This window comes from Vulpes vulpes, chromosome 15 (genome assembly GCF_048418805.1).
Source record: "Vulpes vulpes isolate BD-2025 chromosome 15, VulVul3, whole genome shotgun sequence".
Taxonomy (NCBI): Eukaryota; Metazoa; Chordata; class Mammalia; order Carnivora; family Canidae; genus Vulpes; species Vulpes vulpes.
In genome coordinates, this window is record NC_132794.1 from 85,011,070 (window position 1) to 85,033,223 (window position 22,154).

General features: G+C 44.0%; 1 protein-coding gene across 3 annotated transcripts in view; it reads right to left on the reverse strand.

Moving 5' to 3' along the window:
- The window catches only part of MYOF (myoferlin), a 142,349-nt gene that overhangs the window by 17,205 nt on the left and 102,990 nt on the right, over positions 1 to 22,154 (reverse strand). For all 3 annotated transcript variants that reach the window (XR_011997511.1, XM_025990771.2, XM_072739533.1), the window contains exons 33-44: positions 20,543 to 20,724; positions 20,291 to 20,449; positions 20,044 to 20,142; positions 18,909 to 19,070; positions 16,780 to 16,945; positions 13,303 to 13,379; positions 9,565 to 9,576; positions 8,053 to 8,151; positions 6,388 to 6,513; positions 4,435 to 4,590; positions 3,882 to 3,973; positions 245 to 415 (exon numbers count right to left, since the gene is read on the reverse strand). Coding sequence is in view for 2 of the 3 variants with exons in the window: in XM_025990771.2 (XP_025846556.1) it covers positions 245 to 415; positions 3,882 to 3,973; positions 4,435 to 4,590; positions 6,388 to 6,513; positions 8,053 to 8,151; positions 9,565 to 9,576; positions 13,303 to 13,379; positions 16,780 to 16,945; positions 18,909 to 19,070; positions 20,044 to 20,142; positions 20,291 to 20,449; positions 20,543 to 20,724 (1,501 nt within the window). In the remaining variant the exon portion in view is untranslated. The remainder of the gene's footprint in view (positions 1 to 244; positions 416 to 3,881; positions 3,974 to 4,434; positions 4,591 to 6,387; positions 6,514 to 8,052; positions 8,152 to 9,564; positions 9,577 to 13,302; positions 13,380 to 16,779; positions 16,946 to 18,908; positions 19,071 to 20,043; positions 20,143 to 20,290; positions 20,450 to 20,542; positions 20,725 to 22,154) is intronic.

Sequence of the window (22,154 nt, forward strand, 5' to 3'; positions counted from 1 at the left end):
GGGAAAGCGGGACATCACAAAATTGATCAGGAGTGGGGGGGGGAGGCGGGGGCATTGCCCTGGAGTTGAGTAATGCTCTGGCCCTATTCTCCCAAAGATAATCCTATTATTAAAAACAGTATGTATCTGACTCAAATGAGGAGTGGCTCACAGAAGGCAGGCACTGAAGTAGAGAACCAAGGCGTGCCCATATATTAATGTTGGATGGAGAAAATTGTCTACATTCATGGCCAAAGCAACTTACACACAGTACTGCTCAGGTATGCCGCAGTGAGACCCAAACCGGGAAAGGAATCGGTTTTCCAGATCAATAATTGTTTCTCCCACCTTTTCATCACGGGTAAAGGTGTCGTAGTCATAGACAGAAATTTTCAGATCTTTTTCTTGAGGTAAGTAGCAGCTCAGTTCATACATTCTAAATCAACAAACGCAAAGTTAGAATCTCCATGATTCTATCCAGGTCCCTCAAAAAAAATCAGGGCTTTGTGCAGAGAATCCCTGGGTGGAGGTTACGGCTGCTGGAGAACATGGTGCCTGGGCCAGCCAGGTGGGTGGCAGTGGGTGGGGGCACTTGGCAGCAGCGCATGTTAGTAATAAGAACAATGCAAGGTTATATGCTTGCTCAGGGGAAGAGCATGGCTTTCAATACCTATGTGTGAACCCTGAGGTATTGATCCTAGCTTACTAGCTGTGGGACCCTAGGCCACTTATTTACCCTTTCTGTGTTCAGTTTTCTCATCTGTAAAATAGTGACAGTAATACCTACCATCTCCTGGGGTTGTAAGGGTCAGGCGGAGCAGTGTTTAGAAAGCATTTGGCATGACTGCATGGCTGAAAACCCTGTAGCTATGATAATACTAGTGATTAATTATAATATTATTAACATTATTATCACATGCATATTAACTGGGACACCCAGGCATCGCTGCCCAGCTGGGAGTTTAAAGACGCAGCACCCTGATTTACAGCCCTCTCTCTGTGCCCCTACTATGTGCCCCCTGCCTCAACAGAGACCACTAGCCCACGGAACATCCTTGACTGCCCCATAAGAGCACCAGGGAGGGGCGTGGTGAGTGGTGTGCACCAACACATGTGATGTGCAAGGTGCCGAGAAGGCTCAGTCCCTCCATCCACCTAGGCCTTCTGGTCTGCCGTTACTTCTTAAAGGCTTTTCTATAGAGTTCATATTGAACTGCAAACACATCTCAGATTCTTGTGGCAGGTGAGCAGTTTCTGAAAGGATGATAAACGGAATGGCATAAGCTCTGGATGGGTGAGGTTTGGTCTTTGCACCATCCACAGAAGTATGGGTCCCATAGTAGGTGCTCCATAAATTTGGTGAAGGGAAAGTGTGAGAGGCCTCTCCCATCCCTCCTCTCCCCAGGCCTCCTCCCTTCTCCTTGCACTCTGGTGTGTGGACTAGTTCCTGCCCCCAAAGCCAGGAATGTTAATCCATTTGAGCATAAGGGTGTGAACCACTGGGGCCCTGGAAGCAAACTTCTCAGGGGCTTCACTAGATGGCTGTGGCCAGGAAGGGGCATGGAGAAGCAGGTAGCCACATGAGAAAAGGCGAATGAATCATGACCATACATGAAGCCCTGTATCTACACATGCCCCATAATATCACATTTTTGGATATTTTAGATAGTTTAGAACTGGATTCTAAACTAGAATATATGATGTGTCCCTTGAGAAAAAGAATTCTTTGGTCAAATATGGTTGAGAACCACTGTTTTTGGAGTCCCTCTGGTCAAACTAAAGGCTCTGAGAAGTCCTGCAGTCATCTTCAACCTGAGTGTCTTGGTTTGATGAAGGAATACTTTTTTCTTAGAATACCAATTAACATTCTATAGAAGACATACATTCTGTTGAATTCTGATCTGGATGTTGCTATGATGTGACAGGAATATGCTGAATGATGGCTGAGCACATAGAAAAGGTTGCTCCTTTCTGAATTCCTATCCTAGAACCCCTCAGGGTCTCTGCTGAGAAGAAAGTCACCCCCCTAAGACCGAGCCAGGGACCAACAGCCATCCAAGAGGCTGCAAAGCCAACATCTCCTTGGGGAGGAGAGAATCTGCATATACACCAGGCATGGATTGGCTTGGCAGAGCCTGACAGCATCACTTCCTCCCAGGGTGTCTCTGAGCAAGACTTTTCCTGCCACTTAAGCCTGTGCTTGGCTCCTCTGAGACATGCAATACAGACAGGGCCGTCTTTCTCCCATAAAAGCTGGCTTTCCCCTGCTTCCCTGTCTCCCTCACATGGAGCCCTCCTTCCTGCCCTGCGTGCCTTTTCCTGTCTAGACCTCAGGGCTGGATCAGCGGAAGAAAAGGAAAATGATCATATTGCCGTGCCAGAGGATTACTTCCATTCCCTGGCCCCAGCACGCAGCTTTGGGGTGTGCAGCAGAGGTGTGTGTGTGCGTGTGTGTGTGTGTGTGTGTGCAGGTGTGTGAATGCATGTGCCCAGGAGCTGAGTGAACATGAGGTCCTGTGTGCGCGTATGTCACAGGATGTGAGCATGTATGAGAGTGTGTGTGAACCTTAGAGACTCTGAGTGACAGATTTCAAGGTGTGTGTGTGTGTGTGTGTGTGCGCGCACACACGTGCACACATGCATGCACACAGGAGAGAATGCATAAGGACACAAACCAACAAGCACGAGTAGAAAAGGAGAGGATGGGTAAGATAATAAAGCCAGTAAGTAAACTATAGGCTACACATCAAATAAGAACAAAGTATTCTCCCGTTTGGCAAGGTTCTGGGAAATAACAGCAGAAAGAACATTTCTTCTACACATGATGGCTTTGCCATGAATATGAAGCATTATGAAGGGTGTTGGAAAGGCCTGGGGCTTGGTCAGGAATTACTACCTAAATCTTGGCCCTAGCATGGACTAGCTCTGTCGACAGATTTCTGGCACTGTGTTTCCCTCATTCGTAATGTGGGGCTGCTGACCTTGGCCCTGCCCTGCTGATAGGCTGGACATGGACATGAAAATGACATGGTGGCAGCCACTGAGAGCCTAGTGTGGATACCACACAGCCCCTGAGGTCGGGTGGCCTGGGTGTGCATCCCAAGTCTGCCTTTTACCAGCCAAGCACATGAGGTACTGGTTCACCGTATGCCTCAGTTTCTTCTGTTATCAAATGGGGATGAACAATTGCATCTCAAAGTTGTGACATTTTTGAGATGTTTCACATAAATGGCTCAGCAGAGTGCGTGCACTCAGTTAAAAGTTCAGCAAATATTAGCTATCATTAAATGTGGATGCAGTTTGTAACTAAACAATATGGGTCCCATTTAGAGGTGACCTGGATTTGCCTTTCCCTGGAGGAGGATCTCTTTCCCTTGATGAGATCAGTGTGACAGCCCAGAAACAAGTCTAAAGTGGCAACAATGAAGAAACGACAGCTTTTTCAAGAGTCTTGAGGAACAGAAGGCATCTGACCCCCTCCTCAGCTTTGCCAACAGGGTCATTAATACATGGAAAAGGTGGAATCAGAATGTCCCAGAGGACAGGGCCCAGACTGGATTCAGGGAGAGAGAATGAACACGTTGCTACAGGGAAGCACTCCGCTTGTCCTCCTCGCCTAGAGCTTGCAAACTTCCTGGACTTCTGGGGTTCGTGCCATCCCTCCCCCAGCCCCCCTGCTCCCTTGACCTCCCTGGCTCAGAGCAAATTTCTCTCAGAGAAGCCCATCTCGTGACTTGGCTTTATTTTCCTCATGGCACTTACTACCTGCTCTGCTGCTTAGAATATCTGTCTAAGTCATGGTCACAGTTTCAGAGCCTAGAACAGTGCTTGGCACATGTCACATCCTTACCAGCTAAGCCATGAGAAATGAATGACAGAAAACGTTTAGAAATGTTCGTTACCTGCCGAAAACTGGGTTGAGGGTGTTGGGGATATAGTGGTCTCGATCTTCTATTACTTTTTTGCCCAGTGTTATTTTTATATAAGGGTCACACTGCGGAGACAAAACAGATGGCATGCTATGTCACCATGGGGTGCAAGTTCAAGGCGGTTTCTGGGACTCAGGTGAGCCTCCACACCCACAGTGATGAAAAGCTGGTGGCTGTGGTGCTCGCACCTCGGCTGAGGTCTGAGCAACATGCCCCTGTGGGCGGCACACAGCCAGCTACCTTCAGAGAAGTGGCGTGGGGTGAAAAGGTAGAGGCAGGGAGGAGGGACCCAGCAAATCTTGAGGTCACATCTGTAAAATGAGAAGCATGAACCAGAGGATTCAAAGCCCCTTCAAGCTCTCAGATAAATCCCCATCGGGACAATCCCCCCGAATACATTGTTTGGATAGAGTATCTTTCCTCTAGTGAGATAACAGACGCCCCAAAAGAAAGAACATGACAATTATTGTGGCTGATGACTGTAATTATCTTGCTACAGGAGAAGGCCCCACACCCAAACTCTTACCAGGCCATTGTTGTCCTGGGGCTGGAGCTCTAAGCCTCGAACAATGTAAATCCTAACCGTGCATTCCTGTGGGACGCTGTCAGGTAATTCCCGAAACTGCCTGGGAGGGGCCGGCACGCTGGGGTCATCCGGCAGAGAGTAGATTCTAAAGGAGCCCTAAGAGAAAGACACAGAGATATCCTCCCAAGGACCATGGTAGTCTGGGCAGAAAGTTCCTGCCTTCCCGACCGTGTACACTTCAGGGCAGCCACAGGGGCCGTGGGGTTGGGTCACGAGGGCTGCCTTTTGGGAAAGAAACAATGTCTATTACACTTTGCATAATTCCAGTGGGGAGTGTGAAATGATGATAAAGTAATTATTGAACTGATCATAGGGGAGAGAAAGGGCAGGGCGAAGCAGGGAGACCAGGCACAGATCTAGGCAAGTGTTGGATCGGTACGATGGCAAAAGAGGTGGTGAGGAGTGAAACTGCACGTGTTCTGAAGATAGGAATAAACGTAATTATATTTTAAACCCAGTAAAGTACAAAGGATGATTACCTTTTCTGGCGTCACCCCAGTAAGCCTCCCAGCCCCCAGGGAAGCTCCTGTTCATCCCTCAGGTCTCAACTAAAAAGTGTCACCTCTTCCAGGAAAGCTCCCTGATTGGGTTGGATACGTCTCCGAACTTGCTCTTCTAACCTGCCCTCACCCCTGTTGCAGCACTGACCTCTGCCTCTACTTGTCTATTTATTGTCTGCATTCTTCATGAGACTGGGAGCTTCCTCTCTGTCTCCAAGACCTAACACATGGCTAGGCATGTCGCCGGGGTACAATAAGTGTTTTTTTGAATGAGGGAGCCATCAGGCCAGCTTGACATGCCATATACTTTATCCTGAAACCAGCACTCAAGTTGGATTCAAACCATGTAGGTCTTAGTTCCAGCTACACTCATTCAGCAAAGCAGTGTGAAGTAAGCACTGATTGTACTATGTGCCAGGTATTGGGAATCCCAAAAGAAGCTCAAGGAATCCAGTCTGGCACAGGGATGTGAAATAGGCTGGACTCTCAGGCCTTCTTGGATTGCTTGCTGGGAAGCTACAGGATGTTGAGAGTATGGCTAGGGTAGAATGCCCTGATAGGTTAGCGACGTCTGCTATTGGAAAGGATTAGGAAGTAGCAGCACCACTGCCTGGATTTGCCACCTGCAATCAGAGGGTGGGGCCATAACGAAAGCCCATACGTGCAACATGAAAGGTGCTTTAATGGTGGCTGGAACCAGACCTGTGGGAGCCCGGAGCAGGAGTGAGTCAATCCGACAGAAGCAATCAGGGAGCACTTCACAAAGAATGTGACACTTGAGCTGGCCTTGAAAGGGATGAGTAGGAGTTTGTCCAACCACAAAGAGGAAGGCAGAAGAGCTTGTCCCAAGGCTCCAAGTTGTGAGAGGACAAGGTGTGTCTGGGGCTTGGGAGAGGTCCTGAGCGGCAGGGCATGGGGGCCTGGGAGCTGAGTGGCTTGTGAAAGTCCAGCTCCGCCTCAGGAAGGAGTGGAGACTTGAGCCCTGGAAACCCAACATCTTTCAGTAGTTAAGAAACAGGATTCGATTTGGCTGCATGGGGAATAAACTGGAGTGGACAGAAAAGTGGTGAGGACGAGAGATCTGGAGGCTGCTGCAGGTCACCTGCGGAAAGCCTGGGAGGAGGCAGGATATAGGGAAGAGAGACGGGGGCTTGGAGAAGCTCAAGCTGCAGGACTCAGGCTTGGATGGCAGGGGCAGGGCGAGAGACAGGAACAGACTGGCTTGGAAGGTTCCACCCCCAACCCCAGGGGCCCTTTTCTTGTCATTAGCTTCTAGCGTCCTCCAGATGTCAGAGGACAGGTCCCTGCCCCAGAGGCTGGTTGTCCTTTATCCTAAGTCTATAAAGAATTAAAGGTGGATTTGAAACAGCACAAAATCCTACATTTTACTCACCTTAAACTCTCCTACCACAGAGGGATCTTCATTTTCATCTGATTTGCCTCGATACAGCTTAAAAGTATCTGAGAAGTCTGTCAGGCCTTCAAATTCTGTTACATCCTCTAGTTCACAATCATATATCTGAAAACCATCAACAGATTCTTAATTTCTCATTAAAATACAGGTAGAGTCTAAAATCAAAAAGACTGACAATACCAAGTGGGCATGGGGATGTGGACGGAGCAACTGGAACCCTCACATTGCTGGCCCAAATGTAGAATGGTACAACCACTTGGGGAAAACATCTGGCAGTTTCTTATCAAGTTAAATATCCAGCTATTCTATGATGCAGAGACTGAATTCCTAAGTTTTTATCCAAGAAAAATGGAAACATGTCCACATGGTACGAGAAGGTCTGAAGCAGCTTCACCATTAGGAGAATGGATACCCATGCTGCAGTCTATCCATACAATGAACTACTGCTCAGTAGTAAGAAGGGACAAACTACTGATACACAGGACTGCAGGATGGATCTCAGAATGACAGTATTGGGCTAAAAAAGCCAAACACACATAAAATACATATAGTATGAGCTCATTTATATGGAGTATAAAAACAGGCAAAAGCAATCCATGGTGATGAAACCAGATCAGCTGACTCCAGGAGAGATGGGGGAGTATGGATTATTGGCTGGAAAAGGGTGCACAGGAGTTCACTCTGGTAATGGAACTGTTCACTGCCCTGTTTTAGGGGGTGGTTTACATAGATGTATATAATTATCACGACCCATTGAATAGAATATTATATGTAAATTATACCTCTGTAAAAAAAAAAAAAACAGAAGAAGAGGAAGAACAAGAATGAGAAAGAGGGAAGGAGGGTAGATTTGGGACTGACCTACTTGACCAGTTTGATCATTTTTCTAAATTGGTGGCTCTTACATGCTGGTGTTTCTTAAGCTGCACTGAGATGTTAATGATGATAACATGAAAATATGTGGGGGTTTTCTACTTTGATGGGGAAAATCATTTTAATGGCTACATATTTCTCATTTTAAAGATTTTTTCCCCATGCAATGTTCTGAAAACTTTAACATTTGCTTCTACTTAAGTGCATTAATTACAATCTAAAAATTGGAATGAGGAATTGGAAACTCAAAACATTAGCCCAGGAGATCACAGATAGCCAGATCTGCCTAGCTCAACAGTTTGCCTTCCTCTGGAAACATGCACCCATGATTGCATGGAATATTTGTGATGGAATGTTACACTCATGTAACAGAATCAAAATTTCAGCTAATGAAATGGATGCCCATTTGGAGGACAGAATGAGGCATGATGCCCATTTGGAGGACAGAATGAGAAATGTTGACATTTCATGCTATTCTGCAAGAGTATGGCTTTTTAGGATTCCCTGGGTCAAACCGGATAATTTTTGGCCTAATTAGTGTGGTGCCAACCCGTTCCCAACCCTCCATCAGCCCCCTGCCCCAAAGTGAGATTCATATAACAGCTGTCCTTAAGCTCAGGGAATCCTGGCAAAGCCAAAGCCCATTACAAGAGGACGCTCCAGGAAGCCAGGGGTGCTCCTGGCCCTTCCCCATCAGCACCCTCCATTGGACTTTTTGGTCTGTTTTAATGGATGCCGATCCTTCACACACAACAGCATAGGCTCAGGTACCTTGAGTTTCGAATATCCTTTCTGAACATATTGTCCACATTTTTCATGTTCTCCTGTGGAAGCATAAAATTTACTCCACCAGTCAACGATTTCTTCCTCCTAATGAAAGACACATCCAAATGGAAACATCTTTAGTGTTGATGTAGATTTCCAATCAATGCAGAAACCCCATATGTAATAGGCAAGAGAAATAGATACTTCTAAACTTGAAACAGGGAACGTTATAGCATTTTTGTTTATATGCACAATGGACTCAGCATCCACGATTCTTCTACCCAGAAGCTGGAGGTGAAATGATCATCGTTGGCAGCCAATGAAATGTGTTTGGCTCTAATGTTGACAGCTATACTAGATGATTTCTTACATCCTATAAACACAACCTATTCGTTAGTTTCATTTTATTTTTTATGCTGTTGTTTTGGTATTTGTATATACAAATAAATTAAATTCCCATTTATGTTTTCTAGTATTACATTTCTTTAACCTTTTTAGCCAGCAAAGCATTATAAAACAAAACTAAGCTGAGAGATGGAAAAACTGGCTCTAATTCAAGTCACATCCCTTATATTATAAGCCACATACATCCTCATGTTACAAGCCGTGCCAGCTTGGACAAGTTGTCTGATACCTCTGAGCCTCAATTTCTTCATCTACTGAGTGGGATAATAACACTACCTGTCTCCATCTACCCCAGAGAGTTGTTTGGGAAATCAAGTAAGATCATTAGAGAAAGAGCTTTGAAAATGATAAAATGTGGGGTCCTGGGTGGCTCAGTCAGTTAAGCATCCAACTCTTCGTTTTGGCTCAGGTCATGGTCTTGGGGTCCTGGGATCAAGCTTCACATCTGGCTCCTCACTCAGCAGGGAGTCTGCTTGTCCCCCTCTTTCTCTGCACCTCCCTCTGCTCATGCTCTCTTTTCCAAATAATAAATCTTTAAAAAATATATAAAAAATGATAAAATGTGAAACAAAAGCAGGGAGGCATTCTAGGTCCTTTAGACCAGTGGCTCCTAACCCATCCTTGGATATTCTAATCCAATGAGCCTGGGTGAGTCCTGGGCATCTAGTATGCTTCCATAAATTCCCCAGGTGATTCCAACATGCGGCCAGTGTTCAGAACCTCTGGTTTAAAAGGGTGGTGCGTGGTTGCACAGAAGGGACAACATATCAGAATCACTCGTAAAACATTTTGTAACTGCAGAAGCCTATAGTTTATAAAAGGCTGCTAAAATTCCACTCACACATTTGACAAGAATAGAGCCTCATCAGATGCACTCATTGCTTATTCAGTCTGGGTGGGGGTGGAAGGCACAGGGAAGGAGCACTCGAGAAAAGCTATATCTTATCTGTGTACCATATGTATGTACACACACATACATACACACACAATTATTTCCCCTTTATAGTTAGTAACCCAGCCCAGCCTGGATTAAAAAAAGTTTCTTCACATATCCACTGTAGGCAGAAAATCTAAAATGAATCTTAAATCTAGCAAAGCATGTATAATAGTTACCTTTTCTGTCAGCTGTGTACAGGAAGAGGGCAAACCATATAAAGTCACATGGATATGTAGACCCCAGGAGCATTAGGTTTGAAGAGAAAGAGAGAAGGAGAAATTAATTTTCATGTATGCCTTATATTGTCAACATTTTTGATGAATTATTTAAAGTATTCAAGATGATCTCATAATTAAACACACCTTATTGGTTTCTTCTCTGAAAATGTATAAATGAATTATCAGCAAAACTAGAATGAAAAGGCTGGAGGCAGCTAACCACATCCCATGTTTTCAAGAGTTAGATAATCTTATTGTCTGCCAGCACAGTGGTCGCAAGACAGGAGGGGTGGGGTGGGGGTGCCTGGTAGTGCAGCTGCTCATCTGCCTACCCTAAACTTTTCATTTCATTTAGCTCCTAAAGTATTCCTCAACTTGGCTTAATTCTTATCCCTTCCAACACTCCTGTCATGAGATATTCGGGTCTAGTATGGCTGCAATTTCATCATATAGGAACCTTTCCTTGCTTTCTCCCCATGCTTCTGTTATAATTCCAGATACAGATCTGTCCATCAAAATTGTTCTCAGATGTCAAGTTTCTTGTGGTCAAATGCTTCCATTTGAGCTTCTGCATGGAGAATCCAACTCTGATCTCAAGGCACATCCAAGAGATGAGAGAATGGTGAACTAGGATGTGGGGCTTGAATTTTTGCCTCATGCCTGCCAGTGCATCACCCAAGTTCACTCTCAGGGGAGGTCTGAGGGATTGCTATCTCGACCCCCTTCCTGAAATCCTAACTTAAAGTTCATGTTTCATGTGAGGAGAGAACAACTCATTACAGGCACTCCCTACAGCTGTTGTATGAGGTGGCCACGGGCTTCCTCTGTAAGTGCCCTCACTGTTCTCTGGGTGACGGTTATTCAGCACACAGAACTGCCAAGAGAGGCAGAGAGACAGACAGATGTAATAATTCCTTATATTAGATTCATCCCAAAGCAGGATTAAAGGTTCAATCACAGCCAAATTGAGATTTTGGAGAGAGGAATTTGAGGCCCAAAGTGCATTCACATTCCAAATGGTTCATGAATTTTTTTAAAAAAAGATTTTTAAAGTCGGTTTATTCACATCTATTTTCAGCAATTTGAAATCATTTCAAAGAAAAGAATAGCTTGTGATTTAGAAAGCACAACCCAAAACAAATGCCTGATTTTAAAAGTTAGGATTAATATGGGAGAATTTATTCACACCTGTCTGCTCAATAGTTCATGCAGAAAAGTTAACAGGAGCAACCAAAGTAACTTGCTTTATGGTATCTACACAGTAAGAGTCTCCCTTAGGCTTAAAACAATCATATTTGTTTAAAGATCACCTTTCACTCCAAAATCTAGTATTAGAAGGAATCTGAAAGGAGAATGAAAGTCTTCAGACCAAGATTCCCCCAGTCCCAAGCAGCCTCATGCATTTCCTTATCATACATACATGCACTGTTGTTGGAGAAGCCATTTTGCTGAGTGCTGTTGACAAACTGCTTAAGCACTGGAATTGGAAGGTAATGGTTGAAATGGCCATGTAGGAATGTCCATGTGACCTGGCAAGCACTTACCAGGTTGTCCCAAGTACTTATTTCTCACCTTTCTGGTGGTAGTGCTGAGCCCACTTCAGAACTCCCACAGTTCTCACAGTAACGGTGTGAGTTTCTGTGAGCATGAGACTGTCACCCAAAGCTCGAGCCTCGAGCATGCATCCACAGTACAGTGAGCTTTGACTCTCTCTCTCAATTTACCCAGATTGTGTTAGTGGTAAGAGATGTCCATTAAACATACATCACGTGTACATGTAATGTATGCCCATCAGCAAGCTGGTTATTGGCTCTTCTAAAGCTCAACTTGGTTCATTCGACTTTGCAGAGATGTGTACTGTCTTCCCTGAGGAATAGGCGGAGCCAGTTTTTTAGGGGAGGTTCCAACCAGCCATTCTTAACACGTGGACCTCAGCGAGGTGTTAGCAGAGCAAGCTGAATTAAAGTCATTCTCCGTATAGTGCTCCCCTCTTATCTGCAGGGCATACCTCTCAAGACCTGTAACTGATGCCCAAAACTGTGGGGAGTATGGAACCCTGCACATACAATGTTTTGTCCTATACATACATACTTACCATAAAGTTTAATTCATAAATTAGGCACAGTAAGCGATCAACAATAAGTAATAATAAAATATAACAATTTTAACAATATAGTGTAGTAAGTTATGTGGATGTGGGGTCTCTTTCAAAATATCTTATTGTGCTGAACTTGCCCTTCTCATGATGATGTGAGTTGACAAAATGCCTACGTGTGAGATGATGTGAGGCGGATGATGTAAGGATTGTGACGCAGTGTTAGGCTACTATCAGTGACCTTCTGATGATCTGCTTCCCGACCACTTGACCTGCTACTGACTGGGGGTCACTGAAACCTCAGAAAGCTGTTAGGCTGTAACTCAGATACCAGGATGTAAACTCAACTTTTACAATGTGTTGCTGCAGTAACCCAGTCGTCTGTTAACTATTACTAAGAAATGAGTGAGATTATCGGCATAGATTGGCCTCATTCCTCTTGATCCCCCACTCCGTGTAGGGCTACTGTGTAGGCAGCAGGTGTGAAAAAGAATTGTTTGACAATGAAGTAGGGAAACTGGAGACAGATGATAGAACAGGATCTTAAACTGCCTTTTTCCAGAGCAGTTGTGAAAATGTACATAAAGGGTCTTAAGTATACAATACTTAATTTCTCTCTAGACCACTACTGTTTTGTTGGGAATATGTGAGGTCGTTTACAAAGTGAATGTGGTAGTTTTGCAAATTTGGTATTGTCATTTGTTACTGTGGAGGATTCCCAGGGAACAGAATCAGATACACTGCTATGCAGTGCTGGCTGTGGAGACCACATTTAATATGGTCCAGTTGTTAGTGAGCTTAATGAAGTGGGAAGGAAGTGAATTTTTTAAAAGGCACTGTTTATGGACATAACATATTAAAGTGCAATCATGTGCATTCTTTGGCCAGTATGCACATTAAAACATGCTGTGAAAGTCCATCCTAAATGCCAACACAAACAGGGAGATATTTGATGTTTTCTTTTTTCTGGACTGAGACCTTTAAATTTTTTTTTCCCTTTCCTTCTTGTAGAATTGGCTGGAATGGTTCTAAAATAGGGTCCTGAGTGAGCATCACCACCAATTTCTTCACTTCAAAACCACAGTGAGTATAAAAATCTAAGATACCCCATAGTCGGACAAATTGGGTCATTAAAAATCCATGACACTTCTCCTTCGTGTGGAGGAAAAAAACCTGCTCTGAATGTGTGTGTCCCTCTTCTGAATGTTCTGTGTTATAAACTGTCTCTTGAAATTTCTCTTTCTAGCAAATGGTATCATTCAGGCTGTCCACACCAATGGTTCTCAGACCTGCCTGCACATTAGAATTGCATGGAGAGATTTTTAAAATATACTGATGTCTACTAGACCCGTTTTCCTCGTGTAGGTAGGGCCTGGTCTGGGTATTATTTTAAGCATCTTGGGTGATCCAGGGTAGAGGACACTAGTCTACACAATGTCATCTTAACTATTAATGAGTGTAAGAATTGGATTCTTTATTCTATTATCTTCTTGATAAACTGGTTTTTAATTGCATTGAATGGTTGTTTGACTAATATACCCAATGCCTAAGCACCTGGAAAATAAAACTGACATTATCCAATGATCAGTTCTGAAACCTACCTTCGAAGCCAGTAATGGTTTGGTGTCTTCTATTTCGATAATGACATCCCGGCAGGGTGGGGTAGATAGAAGGGAGGCTGCAAGACAAACAATTTCTCACCTAAGATGCTTAGAAAAATACAGTAGTGAACATTCTAGTCCAAGTTCAAGTTCAGCAGTCACAGTGGGAAGGCAGAGTTTATGCGTGGGTGGGATTTACTGAGTAAGAGAGGACCGCACCTGAATGGAGAAGGTGACCCAGTAACTCATCACTTTCCCCAAAACGTGATGTAGGGTTAGACATTTTTAAGGAATGTTGTGGCCCATTTTTTTTCTTGTCTTGGACAATTAGCCCAGTGCCTGTACATAGGAAGTGCTCAAAAAAGAATGGTGTCAATACCTGTCTTTAGAGGATGTGGTGGCGGGGAAGGGAACCTACATCTAAAGAAGCCTCTGTTTCCTCTGTTTCTTAGAATCTGTTCCCAAGACACAAAAGCAGGGTGAATAGTTGCACATTTCAGGTCTGAAGTTGCAAAAGCTCATTCAGCGCCAGTTCCCATAACGTGTACACAGGGAAAAGGCATCACCCTGGCTTTAAGCAATTCCCAGAATACGGCTGACCCTTGAACAACACAGGTTTGAACACTGTGTGGGTCCACTTACATGTGGATTTTTTTTCCATACATGTACTGTACATGTATCTTCTCTTCTTTGTGATTTTCTTAATGTTTTCTTCTCTCCAGTTTACTTCATTGTAAGAATACCATATATAATACATGCAACATACAAAATATGTGTTAATGGACCATTTATGTCATTGCTATTTAAGCCTTCCAGTCAACAGGAAGCTATTGGTAGTTAAGCTTTAGGGAAGTCAAAGCTGGACATGGATTTCTGACTGCAGGAGGTCAGCACCACTAACCCCTGCTGTTGTTCAAGGATCAACTGTATTTGTGGCCCTTGGCTTTGGAATTAGAGTAAGAACTCAAGGGTTGCCCCTGGGCCCACCCAGTTTGGTTCCACCAAAGCCTTAGCCCCAGGGCAGGGGTGTGGGTAAGGGATATGGCCACTCTTTATGGCAGATAGCACTGGGTAGTCAGACATTCAACAGGAGGCTGGCACCAAGCTGGAAGGAACTGCCAAGCCAAAAGAACTTTCTGTTTAACCCACCCAGGAAGGCCATAAAGCAGGGGAGGGAAAACACATTTTTTTTTAGGTAGGTACTATGTGCCAGGCGGTGGGTTAAGTGTTTTATGTATTTTATCTCATTTAATTCCTCAATAATCCTGTAGACTATGCACTGTTATCCCCATTATAAAGGCTAAACAAACCAAGGCTAAGAGACTGCAAGTTAGTTGCCTCAGGTTAAACACAGAGGAAGTGGAAGTAGGTGAACTGGGGCTGTTTGACCCTAAAGCTTGTGTTTTGACATACCAGCGGCCAGAGCAGAGTAAATGCTCAACGAATGTTGGAAAAGATCAGGGTGCCACTGGGGAGGCTGGGGAGACCGACAAGTACTGAACATCTATGATACTCCAGTTGCTACGCTAAGTTATTTTGCATCCAAGTAGAAGCCCCCATATCTATCAGCACTCTCTGCATTTCTAAGATGGGCTCCCTCAAAACCTCTAACAACTGCCACGACACAGAAGGTGACAGCCAGTCGGGCAGGCAAGCAGTAACACAACTGTATGCAAGTTCCTTCTTACCAGTTCTCTGCTTTACCAGCCTCTCGGCAACAGCCTCAAGGACAGGAGGAAAACATTATTCTGTATGCTTCCAACATTAGGCCAGCCAAATACATTCCTCAAGTCTTAATCTATTATTGGTTTTAAGAAAGGACCAGATTGCTCTAAAATAATAGATTCTGGTCTTGGGAACATTATGCTCCCTGCCCCCTCCCCCCCATGCCTTGCCTCATACTCCTTAAGGATTTTCCTCTTTGAAGAGCTCTCTGAAATCTTGACCACACTTCACATAATTACCTACAGTCCCTAACCAGAGACCTCTGCTTGAAACCCAACCTGCCCACCCCCCTGACCAACAGACACCAATAGATCCACACTTGAGGCCAGAGAAAGGTCGCAGAATTTGTGATTTCACATATTTGGATCAAAGAACCTTGTCCCATGAAAGCACTAGGAAAAATGCTAGGATAACAGTTTCTCTCCATTTAGTAACCCCAAATAAAACAATGCTGCAGTTACAGTAATCCTTGTTGTTATAAAAAGTGTTGCTGTTTTAGGTACTATCAATTCAACACAAAACGCTCTGCATGGGAAATTTCTGGGTAAACTCATGTAGGCTTTTTTTGCCCAGTGTGATTGTGGATTTTATTTTTTCCTCTTCTCTGAATCAGGGATACAGCATGTTCAGAACCACATAACAGATGAGTTTCAGATGCTCTGTAAAATCAATACCAAACCTTCTAGAAGATTAAACAGAACTGGTTGAGCAGTGCAGCTGCTTAAACAGGAGACATCTGTTTTGGTCTTGAGGCACCAATGATCAGTTGGATGAGTGTGTGCCAATTCTCCTAATCTCATGATAGCCAGGGGTCCTAGGACCTTACCTTGTTCACTGTTGTGACCCAGTTCCCAGCCCTGAACATGGACCCTGCACATAATAAGCTAAAAATAAGTCATTATTGAGTAGGCAATAGCAAAATGCTATTCATTAACTATTATTTCTTTGGAGCCCTAAGGTAAGTATTATGCCTTGCTCTATCATCTACTTAATCATGTGACCTAAGGCAAGTCATTTAAACTCAGCGCGTGTCAGTTTTTCCTCCATGGGCAACAATGAAATAATATTTTTCAAAGAACATCACAATAGGGGCACCTGGGGTGGCTCAGTTGGTTAAGTGTATTCCTTCAGCTCACATGATTTCATGGTCCTAGGATCGAGCCCCGTATCAGGCTCCCTGGTCAGCGGGGAGTCTGCTTCACTCTCCCTCTGCCTGCTGCTCCCTCTGCTTGTGCTTGTTCTCTCTCTCTCAAATAAATGAATAAATAAATAAATAAAATCTTTTTAAAAATTACATCATAATAATGGGATGTGTTAATGAGGACAACAGATGGAAATCAATACGAAATAAAAATCCTCCCACTGCTTCAGTGCTCATGGGGGGACCCCTGTATTTCTGCACCAAAACACTTATCACACTGGACTGAACCACTCATTTTCTTGTTTGTCCTCTCTGCTTAACTGTATGACAACTTTAGGAAGTACTTTACATTTCCTGAAGAGACATTATTTATGTTCAGCCAAGGACAGGTTACTTCAGAAGGTAACAGTTTGAGCATTGGATCCTCCCCAAGACAAGGTGGGAATCCAAATTTGGCTCTGCCACTTACTAACTATACTAGCTTGAGAAAGTTACATGGCCCACCGTAAATCTGTTTCCTCATCTGCATTTTTATCTTGAGGAAGTTTGTAAAGATTAAATCAGATCACACACAAGAAGCCCAAAATGATATTTATAGACATGCATTTTACCTTTTAGCTGGGGCACAAGATCCTCCTTTCCCGCATAAGGGTCACAACGAAAGCGGTCCAGACGATCGATGGTGCACTGCCCAACAACGGGCTTCCGCCCGAACTGCCTGTGGTCGATGACCTTGATCACCAGCGGAGGCATGTACAGTTCCTCCTTGGGCAAGAACTGAGGGGTCACAGGGGCAGGCATCACTCCTCTGTACGAGACCATGCCAATAAAGTCACCCAAGGGACCAACCCAGACTCATTTTGCCCATTTGGTGTAGCCCCGGGGACTCACTGTAAGTAGTTTAGGAATTTATGTGCTAGGCAAGCAGCATAGTGCTTAAGGGCATGAGCTTAAAGGCTGCCTGGGGTTGAATCCTGGCTCTGCCACCAGGAGCTGCGTGACCTCAGGCAACTTTTCAATGCCCCAGGTAGACCTCAATAATAGGATTGTTTAATTGATGTGTGTGAACCGCTTAGAATAGTCTTATTACCTGGCTGTGCTCTATGACAGGATGCAGAGGCAGCGTTTAGTTAGAATTAGTTAGAATTTAGAAGTAACTGAGATAAAACGGAATTTCCAAGGGAACTGTGGCTGGGTCTCTTAGCTTTGAAAGGTCAGTGTTCAAATGGAATGCTCCTTTTTCCTCAATTCCTCCTGTTCCTCCACGTGGAATTTGGTGGCCTCAGTAACACTGTCCGGTTAGGGAAGCATGGGCTGGTCTTAAGGTGTGCCTGGTATGTGGTTCAGATAATTTTTATCTCTGGCCTTGCACAGGAGTAGAAGTTCAGGTTGATGGAGTGCTTTTCCTCACTCTTGCTGCCTGAGACTACATTCAGACTGGAACTTGGGGGCAGGGGCGGGGAGTGGGCAAGGATGGGTTGAGTGGCCTGGGGTGATCACTTCGGGATTCTGGCTTGGAGCATCCAGGTGGCACTCCATCTGCAGCATTGTAGGGAGAAGAGCATGGGCTTTGGAGTTGAAGGAACTGAAGTTCAAATTCTGGCTACCTTACTTGCCAGCTGTGTCCCTGGTGTAAATTACTTTACTTCCAGATTTCCTCCAAACTGGGTGTATAAGGATTGAAAGATGCCTGTCCTGCCGGGTGAGAGCAAAGACTAAATGCAGGGAGTGTGAATGAATGCAGCTGGCACGGAACTGTCCCGTTGTCACCTCTCCATGTAACCTCTGCAGCACAGAGTGCGTGGCCTGACACTCCCTGTGGGGCTTGGATACAGTGTCCCCTCTCTAGGCCTCAGTTTCTTCATTTGCAAAAGCAGAAGTTAAACCACAGGACCCTAGAGCTTGAGAATGGTGTGTTAGCAACATCAAATGATGAGGGAGGGAAAAGGAATGTGAAGGTCCTGGGCCCCCTACTCCATCATGCCAAGAAAATGCCTTGATTTTATCTTTTTTTATATGGTACAGTAAGAAAGGAAGACTTTAAAAAAAAAAAAACGCTAAGGATTTAACTACTTTAAAAGTGGAAGGACTGGGTGACCTCTTCTTGCTGCAGTACTATGGGGTCTCTGACAGAGGATTGTGAACCAGATCTGACACTGTCCCGTTCTTAACAACCAGGGGAGGACTTCCATGGAGCCAAGTGGGTGCCCTCTAAGGGTACCTGGAAGTGGGGCACAGTCACAGGCTGATAGGGCATGGCCCCATCACCCAAATGGCCTCCTCAGCTGCCCCTTCTCTAGTTTGCAGTCCCAATCTGGAAGGTCCCAGTCCATGGCAGAGCTCCAGGAGCAGGGCTGAAGGTTACAGTTCTATCCTCCAGGGCATTGACCAAAAGTCTGTACCTGATAGCTAAACAGATGGAGAGTTTATTCAAGAAATACCTAAGCATTTCTCATAAATATTTCTGCATTTTTAAGGATGTGTGAAGCTTCAAGAAACCATTACTATAGTGTGAGAATCTAAGGGAGGAAAGTCAAGCTAAAGCCAAGGCAGGGTTTTTCTATTTGCTGTCAGAGTTTGGAAATATATTAACTGTGTGTGTGTGTGTGTGTGTGTGTGTGTGTGTGTGTGTGTGTGGCGGGGGGTGATCAAGGGATGTGATTACATATATATATATTCATATTTGGTGTAAAATTCAGCTACTCAACACACATGAACTATTACAGTCTTGATACTGTACCACTTTCATGAAGAGAACAGAACTTGGGAAGTTGGGTGTCTTCTTCAGGTTTTTGATCACCACTGATTCTACCCTTTCCCCTCCACACTCCACAATGAGGCTGGGGGAGGTGATAGAAGCCATCTGGTAGTTTTTCATATTTCTTAAGCCCCAAGCTAGAATCTAAGAAAAACAATATAAAGAAAGAAGAGGAAAACTCAGCACATTACAAATAATATTGAAAAGGAAAAATTTCTTCCTTAGTAACTGGCACACTTTTTCAGATTATAGGCAGATTTGCCTAAAATCTCCAGGACTATTTCTCCTAGAAAGCCTGTAGGTCATGCAGAGAAAGCACTTTTGCCCCTTTTCTTCTGCCTGAGATGCTAAAAGGCAGAGCAGTGGAGAGTGCAGGAATCAAATCCTGGCTGTGAACCCTGGCAAGTTAGGACCCTCTCTAGGTCTCGTCTGCAAGCAGGACCGACACTATTATCCACTTACAGGGTCATTCTGAGGATCAAGTGTAAACTCCTTAACACAGTGTCTGATATGTAAGCATTCAAAAATGAAAGCTGTTGTTTTAAGCCGTCTGCTTTGGTCTTTGTGAACTGTTACTAAGACAGCCTGAGAAGGGAATTCCCAAGGTAACAGCCACTTGACTGGACCAGGAGAGACCTTGAGAGTGGACCAGATGCTGTCCATGAAGCTACCAGTTAGCTCCATCAGCCTGTCTGCCATGTCACCATTTCCTGTTGCTCCCATCCTTCTTCCCACCTTGGCCCCATTTTGGGTCCTCTGCTTTCTGCACACACACACACACACACACACACACACACCCATATGCGTGCGCACACACACATATGCACACTGCTCTGTCTGCTTTCCCTCTTCCTTCTCTCCAGTTGACATGAGAAATCCAGCAGTCTCCTAGCTCCTAGTAAATGAGAACTCGAGATTTCCTCAGTAATGCTGGAATTGACCTGTTTTTTTTTTTTTTCAACAAGCCTTCTGTTTCCATGAATATTTCAAATTTTTGGACAAATTCTCTTGTTGGAGACAGCAAGCGAATATGTAGCAAGATCCATTTCCTATGAGAGAGTACAGTTCTGTAGCTATGTCATCTGACTTGATCAATAAAACTTAGGGAGCTGCATACCTCAATAGCAGTGAGTTGGACCACAGGCCTGATCCCTTGTGGGACCATGTATAGATTTGGTGCCCTTTGTGAGGGAAGGATGGGAAGATTGGAACCATCCTGTAAAACAAACATGGAGACATCAACGTTTCTCCTTAGTTCTAGGAAATGGTGTCTTGCATTATTAGCAAGTTTTTTTAAATTATTATTAGCAAGTTTTTTAAACAGCTACCAGGAAAGAACATATACATGAGAACTCAGTAAGTACCTTGTGCCTTAGAATCAGCTCTGCAGTTACAAGGACATCCCCACAGGCTTTGTCTCCATTCATTACAGGGTGCCAGAGAAGTTTGGGTGTGACATCCGTTTCTGAGTTTAGTTTTACCAGAGGAGAGCACATGCTTCGTCCTAAAAATTCATCTTTGCCCTAGAGAAACAAGCAATCCTTAAATTCCCCAACAAATATCCCTATAAACCTCCATCATTCCCCAAGCCATCTTAGAAATTCTAAATTATCTACCACTTGGTCATTGTCAAAAAGTTCGATGATAACTTTGGGTGGGTTCTGTAGAACTGTCTGGGGTTCCCCATAGATTTCGATTTCATCAAATATAATTGTCTGGTCCCATGTGGGATTCAGAGTCGAGTGGATGATCTCAGTGGTTTTGCTTCGATGGAGGAAGGAGACATGTGCATATGGATCTAAAACAGAAAAAGACAGTACCCGTGAGGCCATGGCTGAAGTCCAGCTCCCCAGGAGCATTCATTTCAATCACATGGTCTACCTCCAGTTGCACTGATCACAGACTCTCACCACCACCTGAGAGATAGACTGCCAGAGCAATATTGAGAAAGAACAAACCTTGAGGCATCACACTTGCTGGTTTCAAACTATATTACAAAACTATAGTAATCAAAACAGTATGGTCTTAGCATAAAAACAGACACATGGTCCAACAGAACAGAATAGAGAACCCATAAATAAATGCATGCATATGTGATCAATTAATCTTCAACATAGGTGCCAAGAATACACAGTGGAGAAAGGGTAGAATTAATTTTTGATAAAGCCACCAAGAATGCACAGTAAAGAAAGGATAGTCTCTTTGATAAATGGTGCTGGTAAACTGGACAGCCACATGCAGAAGAATGAAACTGGAGTCCTGTTTTACACCATACAGGAAATCAACTCGAAATAGGCTAAATACATGAACATAAGACCCGAGGCCATAAGACTCCTAGGAGAATATATAAGGGGCAAGCTTCTTGATAGTAGTCTTGGCAATGATTTTTTTGGATTTGACATCAAAAACAAAGACAACAGAAGCAAAAGCAAACCAATGGAACTGCATCAAACTAAAAAGCTTCTGCACAGCAAAGGAAACGATCAACAAAATGGAAACCCACGGGATGGGAGAAAATATTTGCAAACCACATATCTGATGAGGACTTAATATCTAAAATATGCAAGGAACTCATGCAAAATACCAAAAGGCCCAAATAACCCAATTTAAAAATGAGCAAAGGACCTGAAGAGATGTTTCTCTCAAGAAGACATACAAATGGCCACAAGGTACATGAAAAGGTGCTCAATGTCACTAATCATCTGGGAAATGCAAATCAAAACTAGAATGAGATATCCCCTCACACCTGTTAGGATATCTATCATCAAAAAGATAGGAGACAGCCAGTGTTGGTGAGGATGTGAAGAATAGGGGATGTTTGTGCCTATTGGTGTGAATGTAGACTGATGCAGCCACTGCAGAAAACAGTATGGAGGTTCCCCAAGAAATAAAAAATAGTGCTATCATATAATCCACCAGTCCCACTTCTGGGTACTTATTCAAAGCAAATGAAATAATTATCTCAAAGAGCTATCTGTATTCCCATGTTCATTGCAGTGTTAGTCACAATAGCCATGGTATGGGAGAAACTTCAGTATCCATTGATGGATGAATAAATAAAGAAAATGTGGTATTATGTATATACCATATATAGATATAATTCAGCCATTTAAAAAGAAGGGAATCCTGTCATTTGTGACAACACAGATGAACCTGGAGGGCATTATGCTAAGTGAAATAAACCAGACTGAGAAAGACAAATACTACATGGTATCACTTCTATGTGGG